This window comes from Rana temporaria, chromosome 3 (genome assembly GCF_905171775.1).
Source record: "Rana temporaria chromosome 3, aRanTem1.1, whole genome shotgun sequence".
Lineage (NCBI taxonomy): Eukaryota > Metazoa > Chordata > Amphibia > Anura > Ranidae > Rana > Rana temporaria.
Genome location: NC_053491.1, coordinates 210145372 through 210161575, shown reverse-complemented (window position 1 = coordinate 210161575; position 16204 = coordinate 210145372). Strand labels below are relative to the sequence as shown.

General features: G+C 42.4%; 1 protein-coding gene across 1 annotated transcript in view; it reads right to left on the bottom strand.

Moving 5' to 3' along the window:
- The window catches only part of LOC120932076 (serine/threonine-protein phosphatase 6 regulatory ankyrin repeat subunit B-like), a 94994-nt gene that overhangs the window by 38061 nt on the left and 40729 nt on the right, over window positions 1-16204 (bottom strand). The window contains exon 5 of the mRNA XM_040344188.1: window positions 10723-10842. Within this exon, the coding sequence (XP_040200122.1) occupies window positions 10723-10842 (120 nt within the window). The remainder of the gene's footprint in view (window positions 1-10722; window positions 10843-16204) is intronic.

Genomic DNA, 16204 nt, shown 5'->3' with positions numbered 1-16204 from the left:
TTAAACAAGCAGGTGGGACTTATCGATGGGGGTATCCCATAGCGGTTATAATCAAGAGGAACACACAGACATTCCACCTGCAACAGCCTAGGGAGTTACCCGAAATGTTTAAATTCATGGAGATGGATGCTATAGAAGTCCCAAATTGGCTTCAGCAATTACCAAGACGGAACAAGCCAATAGGGAATTTGCCAGGAATAAGAAGGCCGGAGAGACTAGAAAAGGGTCAAGAGAACTTAGTGGCCACCTCATAGGAGATGGTTACCCCTCAGCTTACAGTGGGACGGTGCCCGTGATAAATAGAGGAAACAGCAGATGAATGATGGACGGGACTGTGCCCATGGTGCCTATGGTGCTTTAACAGTCCCCCTTTCTCTTTTTTTTTTGTCTACTTCTGTCCCTCCATATAATTTCTTTCTTTTTTGCTTTCCCCTTGGCCCTTTTTACCCCCTCCCTCTCATTCCCTTATCCCCCTGTTTTTTTTTTTTTTTTTTTAACCCCCCTCTTTTGAGAGCCCTCTTGGCCCGTAGGAGGATGTGCGTTAGAATATGCTGGACGATTAATGTGAAGTAGAGGAAGTGCTCCCAGCACCTAGGTGTTTGCCCCCAACCCCGCGGCCCCTTGAGGGCTCCCTCGTGCCCCTGTCCGCAGCGGAGGTGGGCATCCTATGGGGTGACCCACGAATAACTATAGTTTTTGAACATTTGGTCATGCAGACTTAAGATGTGCTCGTTGATCACATTCCAGTGGGGATGGTTTTTCCTTTTTTTTTTTTTTTTTGTATAATTAAGTTGAATATTGGGTAATTAGATATATATATATATGTATAAATACACGGTAAATGTAATAGCACAGAGGATACACAGCACAAAAGTGGTACACGGAATTGGTCACAGAATTTTAAGATCATAAGATCAGATGGACACTTACGTTTTTTTTTTTTTTTGGTTTCCTTTGGCTTCCTTTTATGTTTTTCGCCTGCCCTTTCTTTTCGGAGAGGGCAGGAGCACAATATAATAGATCCTAGGTTAGACTAGGGTAATAGTAGAAATATAAGCACGGTAATATTATGAATAATGTTTTGAATTTAAAGATGTCACTTGTCACTTTGCACTGGGGAGGGGTGGGAGAGGTGGAGGGAGAGGGGCGGGGGAGCCCTCGGACACTCTCTCACACCTCCTGGTACATTTAAAGAGTGGAGTAGTATAAGAGCATAGAACAATATGTTGTATAATGTTTAAAGATAAGTGGGCAAAGAGGGGGGCGGGAGGGGGGGAGGAGGGGGAGGAGGGTTAGGAAAGTAAAATGCATTAAGAATGAAAAGGGAAATGGGGGAGATCAATGAGATGGGGATGGGTGGAGGAGAGGGGGGGGAGGTTTGAGGTAAAGCAATAGGGGGGACAGGGGAGATAGGGGTAGAGAGGGGGGGAACGGATGAGGGGAGGTAGAGAATCAGGATGGGAAGGAGACCGAGAGGAATACATAGGTAACTAATAAAATGGAGGGGGAGGGGGGAGGGGTAAGCTGGAACATATAGCCTTATCTATTTATTTTTTCTTTCTTTCTTTTTTGTTCTTCTGGAGAATTGTCAAGTATTTTTCCTTTTTATGTACACTATATCTTATCTGGAAGAACTAGATAGAGTGCTCTGCCGGAATTGGGTCAGCCCCAGGATTAGGACTTTACCCACTGACCAATTTGGGACGGGGGTCAAAAGTGGGGACGCTCTCTGAGTGAGACATAGAAGGGGGAGGGTGGGGGTGGGAGAGTAACGAGGGTAGTGTAAGTGAGCGAGAACAGGGTATATACCCCAAAACTTATTTTTTTTTTTTCTTTCAATCCCATCTCTTCTCGTCTATTTGGTAGATGGAGGGGATAAAAATAACCTCCCTAAACGCTAGGGGACTTAATACCCCCGAAAAACGCAGGATGTTGCTGAGTGATATGTGGCGCACGGCAACCGATATAGTTTATATCCAGGAAACGCATTTCAGGTCGGGAGGGCTCCCGATACTACAGAGTAAGCACTACCCATTTACTTATCATGCGGAAAATCAAGAGGCAAAATCGAAGGGGGTCTCTATTCTGGTATCCAATAGAGTCCCTTGGATACTAGAAAATAAGTATCAAGATACAAAAGGGAGATACCTCTATTTAAAGGGGACGATAAGGGGGATTAAGGTGACCCTGGCGACGGTGTATTTACCAAACAAACAACAGGATGTGTTTCTGAGGAAGGCTATTAAAAAGCTGATGGCAGTCGCGGAAGGTAAAATAATCCTAGGAGGAGACTTTAATATACCTATGAGCCCAAAGCTTGATTGCTCCGGGGGGACGTCATCTGCCCCGGAAGGGGTCAGACGGGGTGTCTTGGAGAAGTTATACGAGGCCCAGTTGGTAGATATATGGAGGGTGATGCACGGAGAGGAGAGAGATTATACTTTCTACTCCAATCCACACCAGTCATATTCCAGAATTGATATGTTTATGATTCCCCACTACTTGATCTCATCTGTGATTGAAGTAACTATAGGTAGCATAACGTGGTCAGACCATGCCCCGGTGAGTCTTTGTATTTCATTATCTGGAGCAGAGATGACTCAAGATAGGAGGTGGCGACTAAATGAGAGTCTTTTACAAAATGTAGAGGTGAGGGAGGATGTGGCTCGGGAAATCGCAGAATATTTTAAATTGAATGATACACCAGGGAGCAATCCAGGGATGATTTGGGAGGCCCACAAGGTGGTAATCAGGGGAGTGTTGATTAGACACGGATCGAAAATAAAAAAGAAACGTGAGCAACAGGTGAGAAATCTATTAGCAGAAATCCAGAAACTGGAACTTCAGCATAAACGAATACAGGCTCCACAAATCGGTAGAGAATTGAGTCATCTGAGGAGGCAGATTTCAGAAATTTTACGGTACAAGGCCAAAGCAAAGATACAAAGGGGAAAGAAAATAAACTATGAATTTGGGGATAAGTGCAGTAAACTATTAGCTGGGAAATTGAAAGAGAAGAACCAACTAACGTATATTCCACAGATTAAGGGGAAGGAGGGGCAATTAAAAAAGTACCCAAAAGAAATAGCGGAGGAGTTTGGGAAATATTATTCGAATCTGTATAATTTGCCCCAGACATCAGTAGCCCAATCAGAGATAGATGAATACCTCTCAACAATTGACCTGACCAGGCTTTCATCAATTGCCCAGGCCAGTCTGGATACCCCAATCTCAGTCGAGGAACTAGAAGTAACGCTAAAATCTATGAAAGAGGGGAAAGCGCCGGGACCAGATGGCTACACAATGAGATACTATAAAGAATTTATATCAGTACTGGGAAGTAGGATGGCGGGGGTCTTTAACGAGATGGGCCGCTCTGCTGCATTCCCGCCGGAGGCTTTACTAGCCCATATTACAGTGATTCCCAAGGAGGGGAAGGACCCGGCGGAGTGCGGCAGTTATAGGCCGATCTCGTTATTGAACTCTGACCTAAAACTGTTTACAAAGATTCTGGCGAGTCGGTTACAGGTGTGGCTTCCTGAGCTGATAGACATGGATCAAGTAGGATTTGTTCCCACGAGAGAGGCAAGAGACGGTACGATAAGGGCCCTTAACTTGGTCCAAGGAGCTATAGCGGGGGATATCCCTGCCGTGTTCCTAAATACTGATGCCGAGAAGGCCTTTGATAGAGTGGGATGGAAGTACCTGTTCTCTGTGCTGCAGCACGTGGGCCTGGGGGAGAATATGATGAGATGGATTAGAAGTGTATATACAGACCCACGTGCTGCGGTGAGAGTTAACGGGATCTTCTCTAAGACATTCCCAATTACCAATGGAACGCGGCAGGGATGCCCTCTGTCCCCGTTACTCTATGTACTATCTCTAGAACCATTACTAAATAAAATCCGTCAAAACCCAGATATACAGGGTATTCAAATAGGTGAGGACAGCCATAAGATAATTGCATTCGCTGACGACCTGATGTTTGCCATATCTAATCCACATGTTTCTCTTCCCAATCTGATCAAAGAAATCACAAAATTTAGTGAATTTACTAATCTTAAAATAAATCAGGTAAAATCGGAAGCAATGTGTGTGGCAGTCCCATCTAAGATGCAGAAAATCTTGCAACAAAATTTTAGATTCAAATGGAAGGCCGAGCTAAAGTTTTTGGGCACTCTAATTCCAGCAAACATACAAGAAACTTTTAAAATAAATTTCTTACCCCTCTGTAGCTCAATAAGAAAGCTGCTGGAGAAATGGCAACATGGGCTACACTCATGGTTTGGTAGAAACAATATAGTTAAAATGAGTATACTTCCAAAAATTACGTATCTGTTTCAGACCTTACCAATTAAAATACCCCTAACTTTTCTTCGGCAGCTTGACTCACTACTGATGAGGTTTATTTGGGCTGGGAAGAAGCCAAGGATAAAAAAAGAGGTGTTGAGACTGCCCAAGAGTTTTGGAGGGATGGCAGTCCCAGATATAGCTAAATATTATCAGGCAGCCCATCTGACGAGACTGATAGATTGGTGTAGGAATAGACAATACAAAAGATGGGTGGAAATAGAACAGCAGTCTTGTCCAATAGCATTACGTCGAGCTCCCTGGTGTTACAAACTACTGCCAAGTAAGATGAAGAAACACCCCACAATTGGGTCAACATTATCTATTGCAGCTAAAATATGTAAGAACCCAAAATTTTCTTCAAACTTTTCTCCCATTTTCCCTGTACTAGGAAATCCAGGATTTGCACCAGGGACGGTGGGAGTAATATTTAACAAACTAACTGAGAGGGGTAAGGTACAGGTATCCCATTTTTTACAAACAGATAACTGGCCATCAATCGAAGAGTTGACGAAGATAGGAGGCGGTTATGAGTTAAGTATCTGGCAAGCATTACAAATCAGACATTTTTTAAGATCTCTGGGAAAACCGTCTGAATATAGGCGACAATTAACAAAATTTGAAAAATACTGTGAGGAAGAGGAGCCAATACAGCGAGTGAGTTCAAAAATGTACAAAATTTTAAACACCCCTCAGGAAGATGTCGAGCTACCAGGAATTATCAAGTGGGAAAGAGACCTAGGGAGGAGCTTTACACAGACCCAGAGGAGCCATGTAGTGTATCTAGCATTAAACTCCTCAATCTCTACACGGACACAGGAATGTAACTATAAATTACTGTCCCAATGGTATTATACCCCAGTAAAGTTACATAAACTGTATAGAGAGAATTCAGAGTACTGCTGGAGATGTGGAGTGGAGCGGGGTACCTTGTTGCACATCTTTTGGGCCTGTGTAAAGGTCCAAGGTTATTGGAAGGAAGTGCGGAGAATAGCTCAAAAATTTACGACGTTCCAGATCCCGGATGATCCAGCCCTATTTTTACTTCATAGCTCACAAATTCCAGTAGGAGAGTATAAAAAGTCGATACTACGGCATCTGATAAATGCGGCTAGAATGGGAATAACACTTCAGTGGAGAGATAGTAGACCACCATCAATTGCAAGATGGCTTAATAGAGTCAGAGAGATTGGAGCTATAGAGGACTTAATCCTTTTCTCTAAGAACAAAAGAGAGCGGTATGTGGAAACATGGACAGAATGGAACCAGTTTATAAAAACGGAAGAAGGGAAGAGGTTAATGGAGGAGTAGGGAGTTGAAGGGGGAGCCTAGCCGACCTGAGAGGGATAAAAGGGATATGAATGAAACATTTGGGAGTGAGTCCAGATGCAGGACGAGAGGAGATGGGAATTCAGAAGGGGGGGGCTTTCCCCCCCCCCTTCTTCCCCTTTTTCCTTTTTTTTTTTGTTCTTTTTTTTTTTTTTTTGTTTGTTTGTTGGTCTCTGTTTTGGGGATGCCTTTGATGTGTTGAACAAATGGGAGGGGGTGCGAAGGGGGTAGGGAATATAGGAGGATTAAGGATCAGAAGAGAGCATAAACCAGAACTCCGTGGATTCCCGGAGAGGATTAGCTACTAATTAGAAGTTGCGAGGAGAAATATATGTGTGCAACTTTATGCTTAAGTTATGAACAGGCTAAATGTAATGTTAATTTTGAATAATGTTGATCCTAAACAAAAAGAAAAATAAAGTATATAAATATGAAAAAAAAAGAGTAAAGGGGGCTGCATACAAATGCACGCCACATTTTTCACATATTTATTTGTAAAAAAAAAATTAAAACCATTTATCATTTCCTTTCCACTTCACAATTATGTGCAGCTTTGTGTTGGTCTATCACATAAAATCCCAATAAAATACATTAATATTTTTGGTTGTAACATGCCGAAATGTGAAAAATGTCAAGGGGTATGAATACTTTTTCAAGTATATAGAATATAGCACTGTATATAGAAAAAAACTGTGCATTAGTATGAAAAGCGTACTGTATGCATGTGATCAGATTATTGTGTGAGGGTCTGACGGTGAAGAATCAGTGTAGTAGTCTTAAATATAGGCCCAAAACAAATACAGCTTACTGTGTTACTGCTCAGGGAAGGAAGGTTGATAAACCTGAAGGAATAAACCCCTTTTGACATCAATGTTTCTAAATTTAGTATCCTCTGTGGTTCTCCAATCCTGTCTACTTGGGAATTAAACAGTTTTCACTCCATAACCCATTTAACAATTGTACTGCATTGCAATGAAAAGTTTACAATGAATTCCAGAGAACACTAACTGTGATATCACTTTCCGGAACAGCAAGGCAAATGCCTTATATTAGTATTCAACTATACAAGCTTTCAGATCCATACAGGTCACCGGCATTATGTGTGTCAGAAATGTCCCGGTCACTTAGAAGAATCCTAATATAGAAACAGACACATTTCTATTTATTTTCACTAATACAGGAGGTATTCTTTGTAATGCACTACAAAGCATATGTGGTGAGAGTTAAAAACTCAGAAGTAGTATAATGTAGTATTTTAGTCAAAAAAATGTAGATGTATTTAAAGGCTACACATGGGCCCAAAAGTAAAAAATGTTTTTATTGTAAGGTGGTACAAGGGAAATTGAATGGAGTACTAGATAATCAAGATGGATCCACATTACTGATCATCCCCTGGCTGACTTCCATAAGTAAATTTTTTTAAATGTATGAATTACGGTACATTTAATACCTTTCTTATGTTAAATATAAAATATAAAAGAAAAGTGTGGCGCTTCAAATGTGGTTAGAGCAAGCAGTGTGCGTTAACTTTACTCCTCCCACATTACAGGCAGCCCTGTAGGTGAAAAAGTGACCCTATAAAGGGAACAACTAGATATTCAATAGTTGTGACTATAATAAAAAATACTGTATATTCTCTGTGACAAGAACAACAATCCAGAAACAGTTACTAATAAGAACGTGTAACACTCAGATATAAAATAAATTGCATAAAAATATACAGTGAAGCATTGGTGTCCTGTATATACACACACAGGAATGTGAACCTCCGTGATCCTATATCAAAGTGCACGTGTATACTGTAACAAACTTATATCCAACTCATAAATAAAAGGTATAAGTCCATCAACAAGGGATTGAAGGATGTCTTCCAAGGTAAGTGGAAAACAAAACTTATAACACTTAAAGTGCTACAACTGTCTCTCAACAAATGATGGAGAATTCCACGTGTTGAAATTCGAAAAACACCCAGGAGTGCCTTCACAATGCACAGGGGAAAAGGAAAGATGGGTACTCTTACCGAATGTTGTAGACCCAGCTCGCCTTGCAGCGGTGGGTCTTAAAGCATAAAGTATCGATGCCTCAACGAGGGTCCTGGTAGATCTCACAGATACCTCTTTGGTGGGTCAAGATTGTACTCTACACCTTCACCAAACCGTGCAGCAATCGATCCAAAAAAACTGAGTAGTAAAAATGGCAAATCTGGTCTTATTTTTTACACCTCACCGGTAAAGGCGTTTGATGAGAAGAGAAAAAGAAGAGAGAAACCCTCTCATAGTATAAAACCGCAAGTAAAATTTATTAAAAAGCTCACACAGCCAATCCAAACAAATTCCCCAAAAAATCCATATAGTATAAAAACTTTCTTAAAGGTGCAGTGTATAGGCGGCTGGAGTCGGCGTATGTACCCTACGCGTTTCGTCTTCACAGACTTCCACTGGGGCATACGCCTGCTCCCCCACTTCACTGCGTTTAAATAGATCAAACAATTGCCGCAAACCCGAATGTTCCAAATTTAGCGTGCGTTACAAATCTCAAAGACGTTCTGTAAAATTGCATCATTACGTTTCTTCCTGGTGTGTTCCAAATCTCCCTTTGAAATGAATTAACATTTACAAAGGCGAACATTTTCCAACTAAGTGAACACCGTGGCCGCCGAGCATCCCAGCTCAGATCCTCTACTACCCTCACTCTCCAGCAACCAATACCAAGGTGGGCGTCTGCCGAGAGAACTTGTGACATAGAGATCTCTTTCCTCCCGGTGACCCGGAAGTGCTCTTCCTTACAACGTTCTCCTTGATTAGAGCGATGCGCTCCACCGAGTTGCCTGCGGTGCGTTCCATCGAATGCGGGACGTGTGAGTCACGTCAGAGCATACATGGGAATTAGGCCGTCTGGTAATCTGGTATAGAAAATGTGAAATTAACCATTTATTAACTAGATGTGTCACCACACCTAGAAAATGTATCTATTTACCATATGGGGTGTCAAAAATTGGTTTCTCACTGTTCAACCAAGTAAGTATAGATATTGGAAAATATTGTATCTACGGGGTCATACGGAAATGGGTATGGAAAGAAGAACTCTGTTGCCCACAGGCTGGCTTGTGAAATTAATCCTAAAATACCAAACCCATGAAAAGAATACAAAAAATATACAACACATTTCTTATAAAAGGTATGCCACACATAATATGCGCCAGGACAATGAAACAAACATTCCTCCTATAGGATAATACCTTTGATAGGGGAAAGTAGGTAAAATTCCCTAATCCATGTCTGATGGACATAACAAACGGAGGAATGCTTATGCCATATGTAAGGGTGAATTGGGATGGGATCAAGCCTGATTGATAAATGCATTAATATCCCAGTCCACATTCAACCCATGTAGCACATAACATTTGAGCTGGTATACCAGAATGTCTCAAGTCTGGATACACCCCTCAAACTGGATTCTCCTCTCCAATGAGGAACAAATTTATCTATGACTTGAAAGCTGGTACCCATTGGGTTTTTATTATGATGATGTAAATAGTCCCCCGACACAGTGTGATTGGTCTTTCCCTTTTTAATGCTGGTTATGTGTTCACCTACCCTTGGAAAAAGCCAGAATAGTACGACCAATGTACTGTTTTCCACAAGGGCAGGTGATGAGGTATACAATGTACTTTTGTAGCACATGTAAAAAAAATGCTTCATAGGATATTCTATGGATGTAGAAGTGGATTTAAAAATTGCAGTTTTTTTGCGTCCACAGATGTTATGGGCACACACCCTACACCTACGGCACGGATGGAATCCCTTAAATAATGGAAAAAAGCTAGGAACAGTAGGGGGGTCACTTACATTTGGGGCAATTTGTCCCTTTAGGGACAGCGCACCTCTGTAAATGACTCCCGCTCTAACTGGTATCCATTAGACCGTTCTCATCGGTTTGACCGATCGTGTGTACGCGGCATAAGTGTCACTGGTCCTCAATTGGCCCTATTGAAAAAAATGGCCTGCTCATAAAGGGGTAAACCTTTTCGGGGCTTAAGTGGTTAACCCAAGGAAAAAAATGAAAATTAGCATTGTATTCATAATGTGTGGCAATAAGACCCTAGACTGCTAGTTGAGCACCGGGGCCTACCCTGGCACGGTATTATCTGAATGTTTCAAAATCACTAATGATGACAAACAAAGAGACTTTTATACTTTACTGTATGTGTGTGTGTCAACAATCTAATTTTCTCTATTTGGGAAAACTGGCAAATGAAGATTATTGTTGCCCAATGATCAGCCAACACCAGCTGTCTGCTGCCAATTTACTGCCTTCCCTATCAGGAGCTATCTGTAAACCTGCAGCTGCAAAACTTTCCCTCCCCTCCATCCGAGTTTATTGTATGAAATCAACTTTTTTGTTGCTGTAAAAATTGCATTAATGCTCCGTACACACGATCGGATTTTCTGATGGAAAAAAGTCTGATGGACTTTTTTCATCGGAAATTCCGATTGTGTGTGGGCCCCATCTGACTTTTTTCCGCCTTTTTTTTTAGAAATAGAACATGTTTTATTTTTTTTCTGATGGAAAAAAAAACCGATAGGAAATTCCTATTGTCTTTGTGCAACTCCGATGGGGAAAAAACCCATGCATGCTCAGAATCAAGTCGACGCATGCTCTGAAGCATTGAACTTCATTTTTCTTGGCTTGTCGTAGTGTTTTACGCCACCACGTTTTGGACGGTCGGAATTTGGTCTGACAGTGTGTATGCAAGACAGCTTGAACGGAATTCAGACGAAAAATTCCATCGGATTTTAGGCCATTGGAAATTCCGATCGTGTGTACGGGGCTTAAGAGTAATCTCCTTAAATCAATAGATTTTAAGCTGAAACAATGGTGCTTAGTTATAGAAAGATCTTTTGTAAAAATAAAAAAATATATAAAATCGTTGGATCCTATATTATATCTAAGACACCCCAAACAGTTTTTGCTCTTATGATGGATAATTTGGCTACATACAATACAATTTTTAATATTCCTCAATGCTCATTTGCTACATACCAGGAGCCCTAAACAATCCATTCTTGTTGGCTTTCCTGTTTCACCATAGCAGACCATGTGGAGAGCTGTATTGCCATCATCATCTCTCCAGTTAACTTCAGCACCATACTTGAGTAATAGCTACAAATAAAACAAATGAGCTCTTTTTATTATGTGACATTATATTTCATAGGCCTGTGGAAAAGCATTTAACATCATGCTTTCCAGCTCACCACCAAAATCAGAGATAGTAAAATAACCCTTTTGATGGAAAACTATTTTCTTAACAATAAATATGACTATGTGGTTATTAGTACATGGATTACACTGGGAGAGCATGATAGTTAAATTGATCTTTATTGCATACTCATGCCCCGTACAAATGATCAGGCTTTTGCCTGGCCAAACTAACATCGGAATTCCAACGGAATTCCATCGGAGTAAAAGAGAACATGTCCTCTATCTAAACTCCGATGGAATTCCTCGGAAAAAAGTCTGATGGGGCATACACATAGTCGGAATTTCCGATGGAAAAAGTCAGTCTGACTTTTTCCATCGGAAATTCCGATCGTGTGTACGGGGCTTTACAGTACATTGGTTCAGCTTGGCACAATGTAAGTATGCATATCTCAAACCTGATGGGCAAGCTGTGGAAGCTTAAAAACACTGGCCCAGATTCAGGTAGAATTGCGCGATATTTGCGGGGGAGCAGGGCAACGATTTTGCCCTGCACCCCCGCAAATATTTTGCGCTGCCCTCGATTCATGGAGCAGTAGCTCCGTGAATTGCGAGGGCGCGCCGGCAAATTTGCCCGGCGTAAGCGCGCGCAAGTTAAATGATCCCGCCGGGGGCGGGAATCATTTAAATTAGGCGCGCTCCCGCGCCGAGCGTACAGCGCATGCTCCGTCGGGAAACTTTCCCGACGTGCATTGCGGCAAATTTCACGTCGCGGGAGCGGCGGCTATACTTTAGCATTGGCTGCCCCTACTATTAGAAGGGGCAGCCTTGCGCTAAAGTTGCCGTACGGAAACTCCGTACCTGACTTGCGCGGGGCCCGCGCAAGTTTGTGAATCAGTTGGTAGTATGCAATTTGCATACTACACGCTGATCACAATGGGAGCGCCCCCTAGCGGCAAGCACAAGAATGCAACCTAAAATCTGCGAGGCATAAGTGCCTTATGCCGCGCAGATTTTAGGCTGCAGTCGGTGTAACGAGGTTCCTGAATCAGGAGCACTCGTTACACCGGAGCAAGTAAGCAATTGCGCCGTGTAACTTATGGTTACACGGGCGCAATTGCTTCTTGAATCTGGGCCACTGTAGTAATTGGCACTACTACAATAATATCTGCAACCTTCCAGGTACTGATCTATTTCTGTGCATGCAGCTTCCCCTCAACCACACCACAGGGACTCACTTATTCAACACTGAATCATAGAATCGTAGTCATAGAATCGTAGTCATAGAATGCCTTGTATTTGTTCAATGAATACAAGGAATTCTCTGGTTGGGTTGTTGTGGGAATCATGATGTCACTGCTTCTCCTCTCCACTTTGTTCAACCAGAAAATGTCTTGTAGCTATTGAAGAAACATATAAGAAGTTCTATTTTTGTTAGCAGTACCAAGTGAATGACCCCTGTGGTTAGTGTGCAGGGGTGTAACAGCTCCTTAGCAAGACCCAGACAAGTGTGGCTATCACTGTATTAACATTGACTACCACAGTTATTTCCAGCTTCCCTAGTGGCTTATCGGGAATGACATATGTATACTTACATTATAAATCAATGCAAAAGTAAAAATCATGGCCTAGGTAAAAATACATGAGTTACAAGACCGCTGGGAAGAATTACAATTTTCAGATAAAACAGCCCACATTTATGTATACAACAGTCAGCAAAATGTAAAATGAAAACATTAAACCGCATGTAACTACTTACTGCCTATCAAGCCCATTGGTTCATTTCTGCCATGTACCAGTAAATGGGCTGGTCCATGCTTATTAAACTAAATGTGGCACTGCATTTAGATGACAGTTTGAGAGCAAAATTTTTGATGTACCTTTAGGGAAACTTCATATAAATGCAAAAATCGTTTTTTAAAAGTAGAATGTTTAATATTTAGTTGCCTTTTTTTTGGACATTAGGAATCGCACTAATGATTTTACATAAGTGAATTGACTGTAATCGGGCTTAACAGCATGTGTGCAGGTGTTTTGTGCTATTAGTACGCTAACCTTCAGACTGTAATTTGCAAAGAAATTATCCTTTTATGCAGCATGTTTGGAAATGTGTTCACGTGTATTACCTTAATGAGATGTTTGGCCATAATCTATGTGATGCTTACATGGTATCTTTCAATGTGAGAGATAGATCGATAGATAGATAGATAGATACATAGATAGATACATAGATAGATAGATACATAGATAGATAGATACATAGATAGATAGATAGATAGATAGATAGATAGATAGATAGATAGATAGATAGATAGATAGATAGATAGATAGATAGATAGATAGATAGATAGATAAAATAAGAACATGCATATTAACTCTATTGCTCTTTCTCATTGTTACTTTTGTGTTTGCTCCATTCTTCTGTGAATTAAAGGGATGAGTTTCATAAAAAAAAATATGAAATTCTCCCTATTTAAGCCCTTAACTTTTAGTTTATCATAAACAGCCATAATTAACCTCTTTTTCCCTTTTTCCCCTGCTATTATTTTCCTGCTGATTTGTGTTTATTTCTATATTTCTACCCATTAATAATCAACTTTTTTTGTCTTTATTCGTATTGTTTGTTAATTTTGCAATGCTTTGCTCCAAAATCATAACTCTAGTGTCATTTTAACCCCTTAAAGTAGAACTTCTGCTTATCCGTCTCTGGTGCCACATTTGGCACCTTTCAGGGGGGAGAGGGGGAACGGGTACCTGTTTTTGACAAGTACCATTCCCCACTTCCGGAGACGGTGCCATGGTGCCATGTCTCGGAAGTTTGGCCCCCCTCCTTCTTCCTCCGCCACCGGGCCAATTAGAAAGTGCAGCGCTCTGCGCGCATGCTTCACTACCGGATTCCCTTACCATAAATGGCGACATCTGCACCCGACAGCTGATCCGAAGATTGGCTGGGGTGCCAACATTGCAGGCTCTCTGAACAAATAAGTGTCCATATCTTAAAACTCAGCAGCTGCAGGGCGGCCCTTAAGCGCAACATCACGTATCTGTACGTCATCGCTGTTGCCGGCTCTTGGGTGTGCGTGTGCCTCTGGAGCCTCGCCCCTGCTGTGATTGGACATGGTGGGAGCCAATCAGTGGGGCTCCCCCGCGATCATTTACAGAAGAGGCAGAACGGTGGTATGCCAATGCAAAGCAGACCGCCTTTCTGTGAGGGAGGCAAATGGAGATCTTGTGTTTCTGCTAAGCACAAACACAGATCTCTGATTTCCTCCAGTGTCAGCATTCCCCCCACAGTTAGAAAGCACTCCATAGGAGCACACTTAACCCTTTGAGTGCCTCTGATGTTAACCCCTTCCCTGCCAGTGTCAGTTACACAGTGACTGTGCATTTTATTTAGCACTGATTACTGTATTGGTATCACTGGTCCCCAAATAGTGTCACTTAGTGCCAAATTTGTCTGCTGCAATGTCGCAGTCCCGCTATAAATTGTTGATCGAAGAAACCTTTATTTGTGTGAAAAAAATAACACAAATTTTGTTTGGGGGACAGCGTCGCACAACGCGTAATTGTCAGTTAAAACAACTCAGTGCTTTAATGCAAAAAATGGCCTGGTCAGGAAGGGGGTGAAACCTTGCCGAAGTGGATAAACAAGACATTATTGCAAGGCAAAATATATTACTGTTATCATAAAGAATGATAAAGGTATTGCTGAATAAACAGGCCCATATCAGAATAGTAACAATTGTTTAAGTCAATGTCTGGTTTACACGTGTAAGAGCTGAAATGGTTAAGTAAGGCAATGCTATGTTGTAGTAGCTATGTGTAAGGTGCAAATATCTTTATCAGTCAGTCAAATTGAAATATTCTTTTGCCAAGTAAGAAAATAAGTTTAGGAAAGCGCATGCGCGGGCTACGGTGATGGACGCCTGATCCGTGTGCTCCGCACCAGGCATACACCACGGCGCCCCTAGCCCCGGTTCACGGCCACCCCAAACCTCAGCGGGACCACTGACGGACTCCCCGGGACAGCGGGCACACTTTGGCCCCCCCGGCGAGCAGAAAGGCGGTGAATTTCGGCCGTTTCAGAGGGCTGCAGCTCCGTGAGGAGATTTCAAGATGGCCGCCACGCAGCAGCCGCGGGCCCTGTCACACAGCCTGACTGAAAATGGATCACACAGGTCGGTGCAGCCCTTCCTTTCCCCACTACAACTCACCCTAGAAGTGATGGGGAATTCCCCACAATCTTCTCCCCTGTCCCTGGAGGTTATTAACCAAATAAATGGGCATGAGGTGACTGACCTAACTCCCTCATCCCTGGGAGCAATTTCAAAGCTACCACAAAATCACCTCAGTCATGAGGCGCATCCGATGGGCCCTAATGTTTTAATGGATGATTTATTCCTCAAATTTTCAATGCTATTAGAAAGAGGACTATCCCAAACAGCTGCAAAAATCACGAATGACTTAAAGGGAGACTTTCAAGCCCTAGGCTCTAGAATTGAAGCCATTGAAAGCAAAATGGAGGAGACAGTGGCAGCTACCTCACAAAACTTTGGCCAAATTCAAACACTACAAGACCAATTGGAAGTGGCACTATCTCGCATAGACGACCTCGAGAACAGATCGAGAAGATCGAACATTAGAATTAGAGGGCTCCCAGAGACCATTCTGAATGTGCCAGAGGCAGTACAAGACTTAATCAAATATCTCATACCAAGTGTTGCCCCCCAGCATTTGGAGCTGGATAGAGCCCACAGAGCTTTAGGGCCACCCAGGAAAGACGGTTCCCCAAGGGATATCATCGCTAAGCCACATCACTATTCAATAAAGGAGGAGGTTATGAGGCAGGCAAGATCTAATCAGAATATAATGTGCCAGGGACATCAGGTACAACTCTTCGCCGACTTATCTCCTTCCACTATCCAGAGGCGTCGATCCCTTAAGCCTCTTCTGCTAGCTTTAACCCAGAAAGCAATCAGATATAAATGGTCTTTCCCTTTCGCAGTAAAGTTCACTTTCAACGGCAAGCCCTACGCCTTCTCCACCTTTCCGGAGGGGGAAGTCTTACTCCTACGCCTGAAAATCATCGCACAAGAGGCAGACATGGACACTTCCAATGCTGGCCAAGGATCAAATAAGCGTACCATCCCCACTAGCCCTCCAACGCCTCTATGGAAGAAGAACAGAAACAAGAAAGCCAGAGATGACGGAACCACCTGAAAAATGTCCCTCCTGCTTGAATAGCAGGTGCTTCACTGACTTGTTGCTTTGCCCAGGTTGGGCTTATGGGCCTGACTGGATGTCTCTTTTTTGCTTCCCTCGGCCC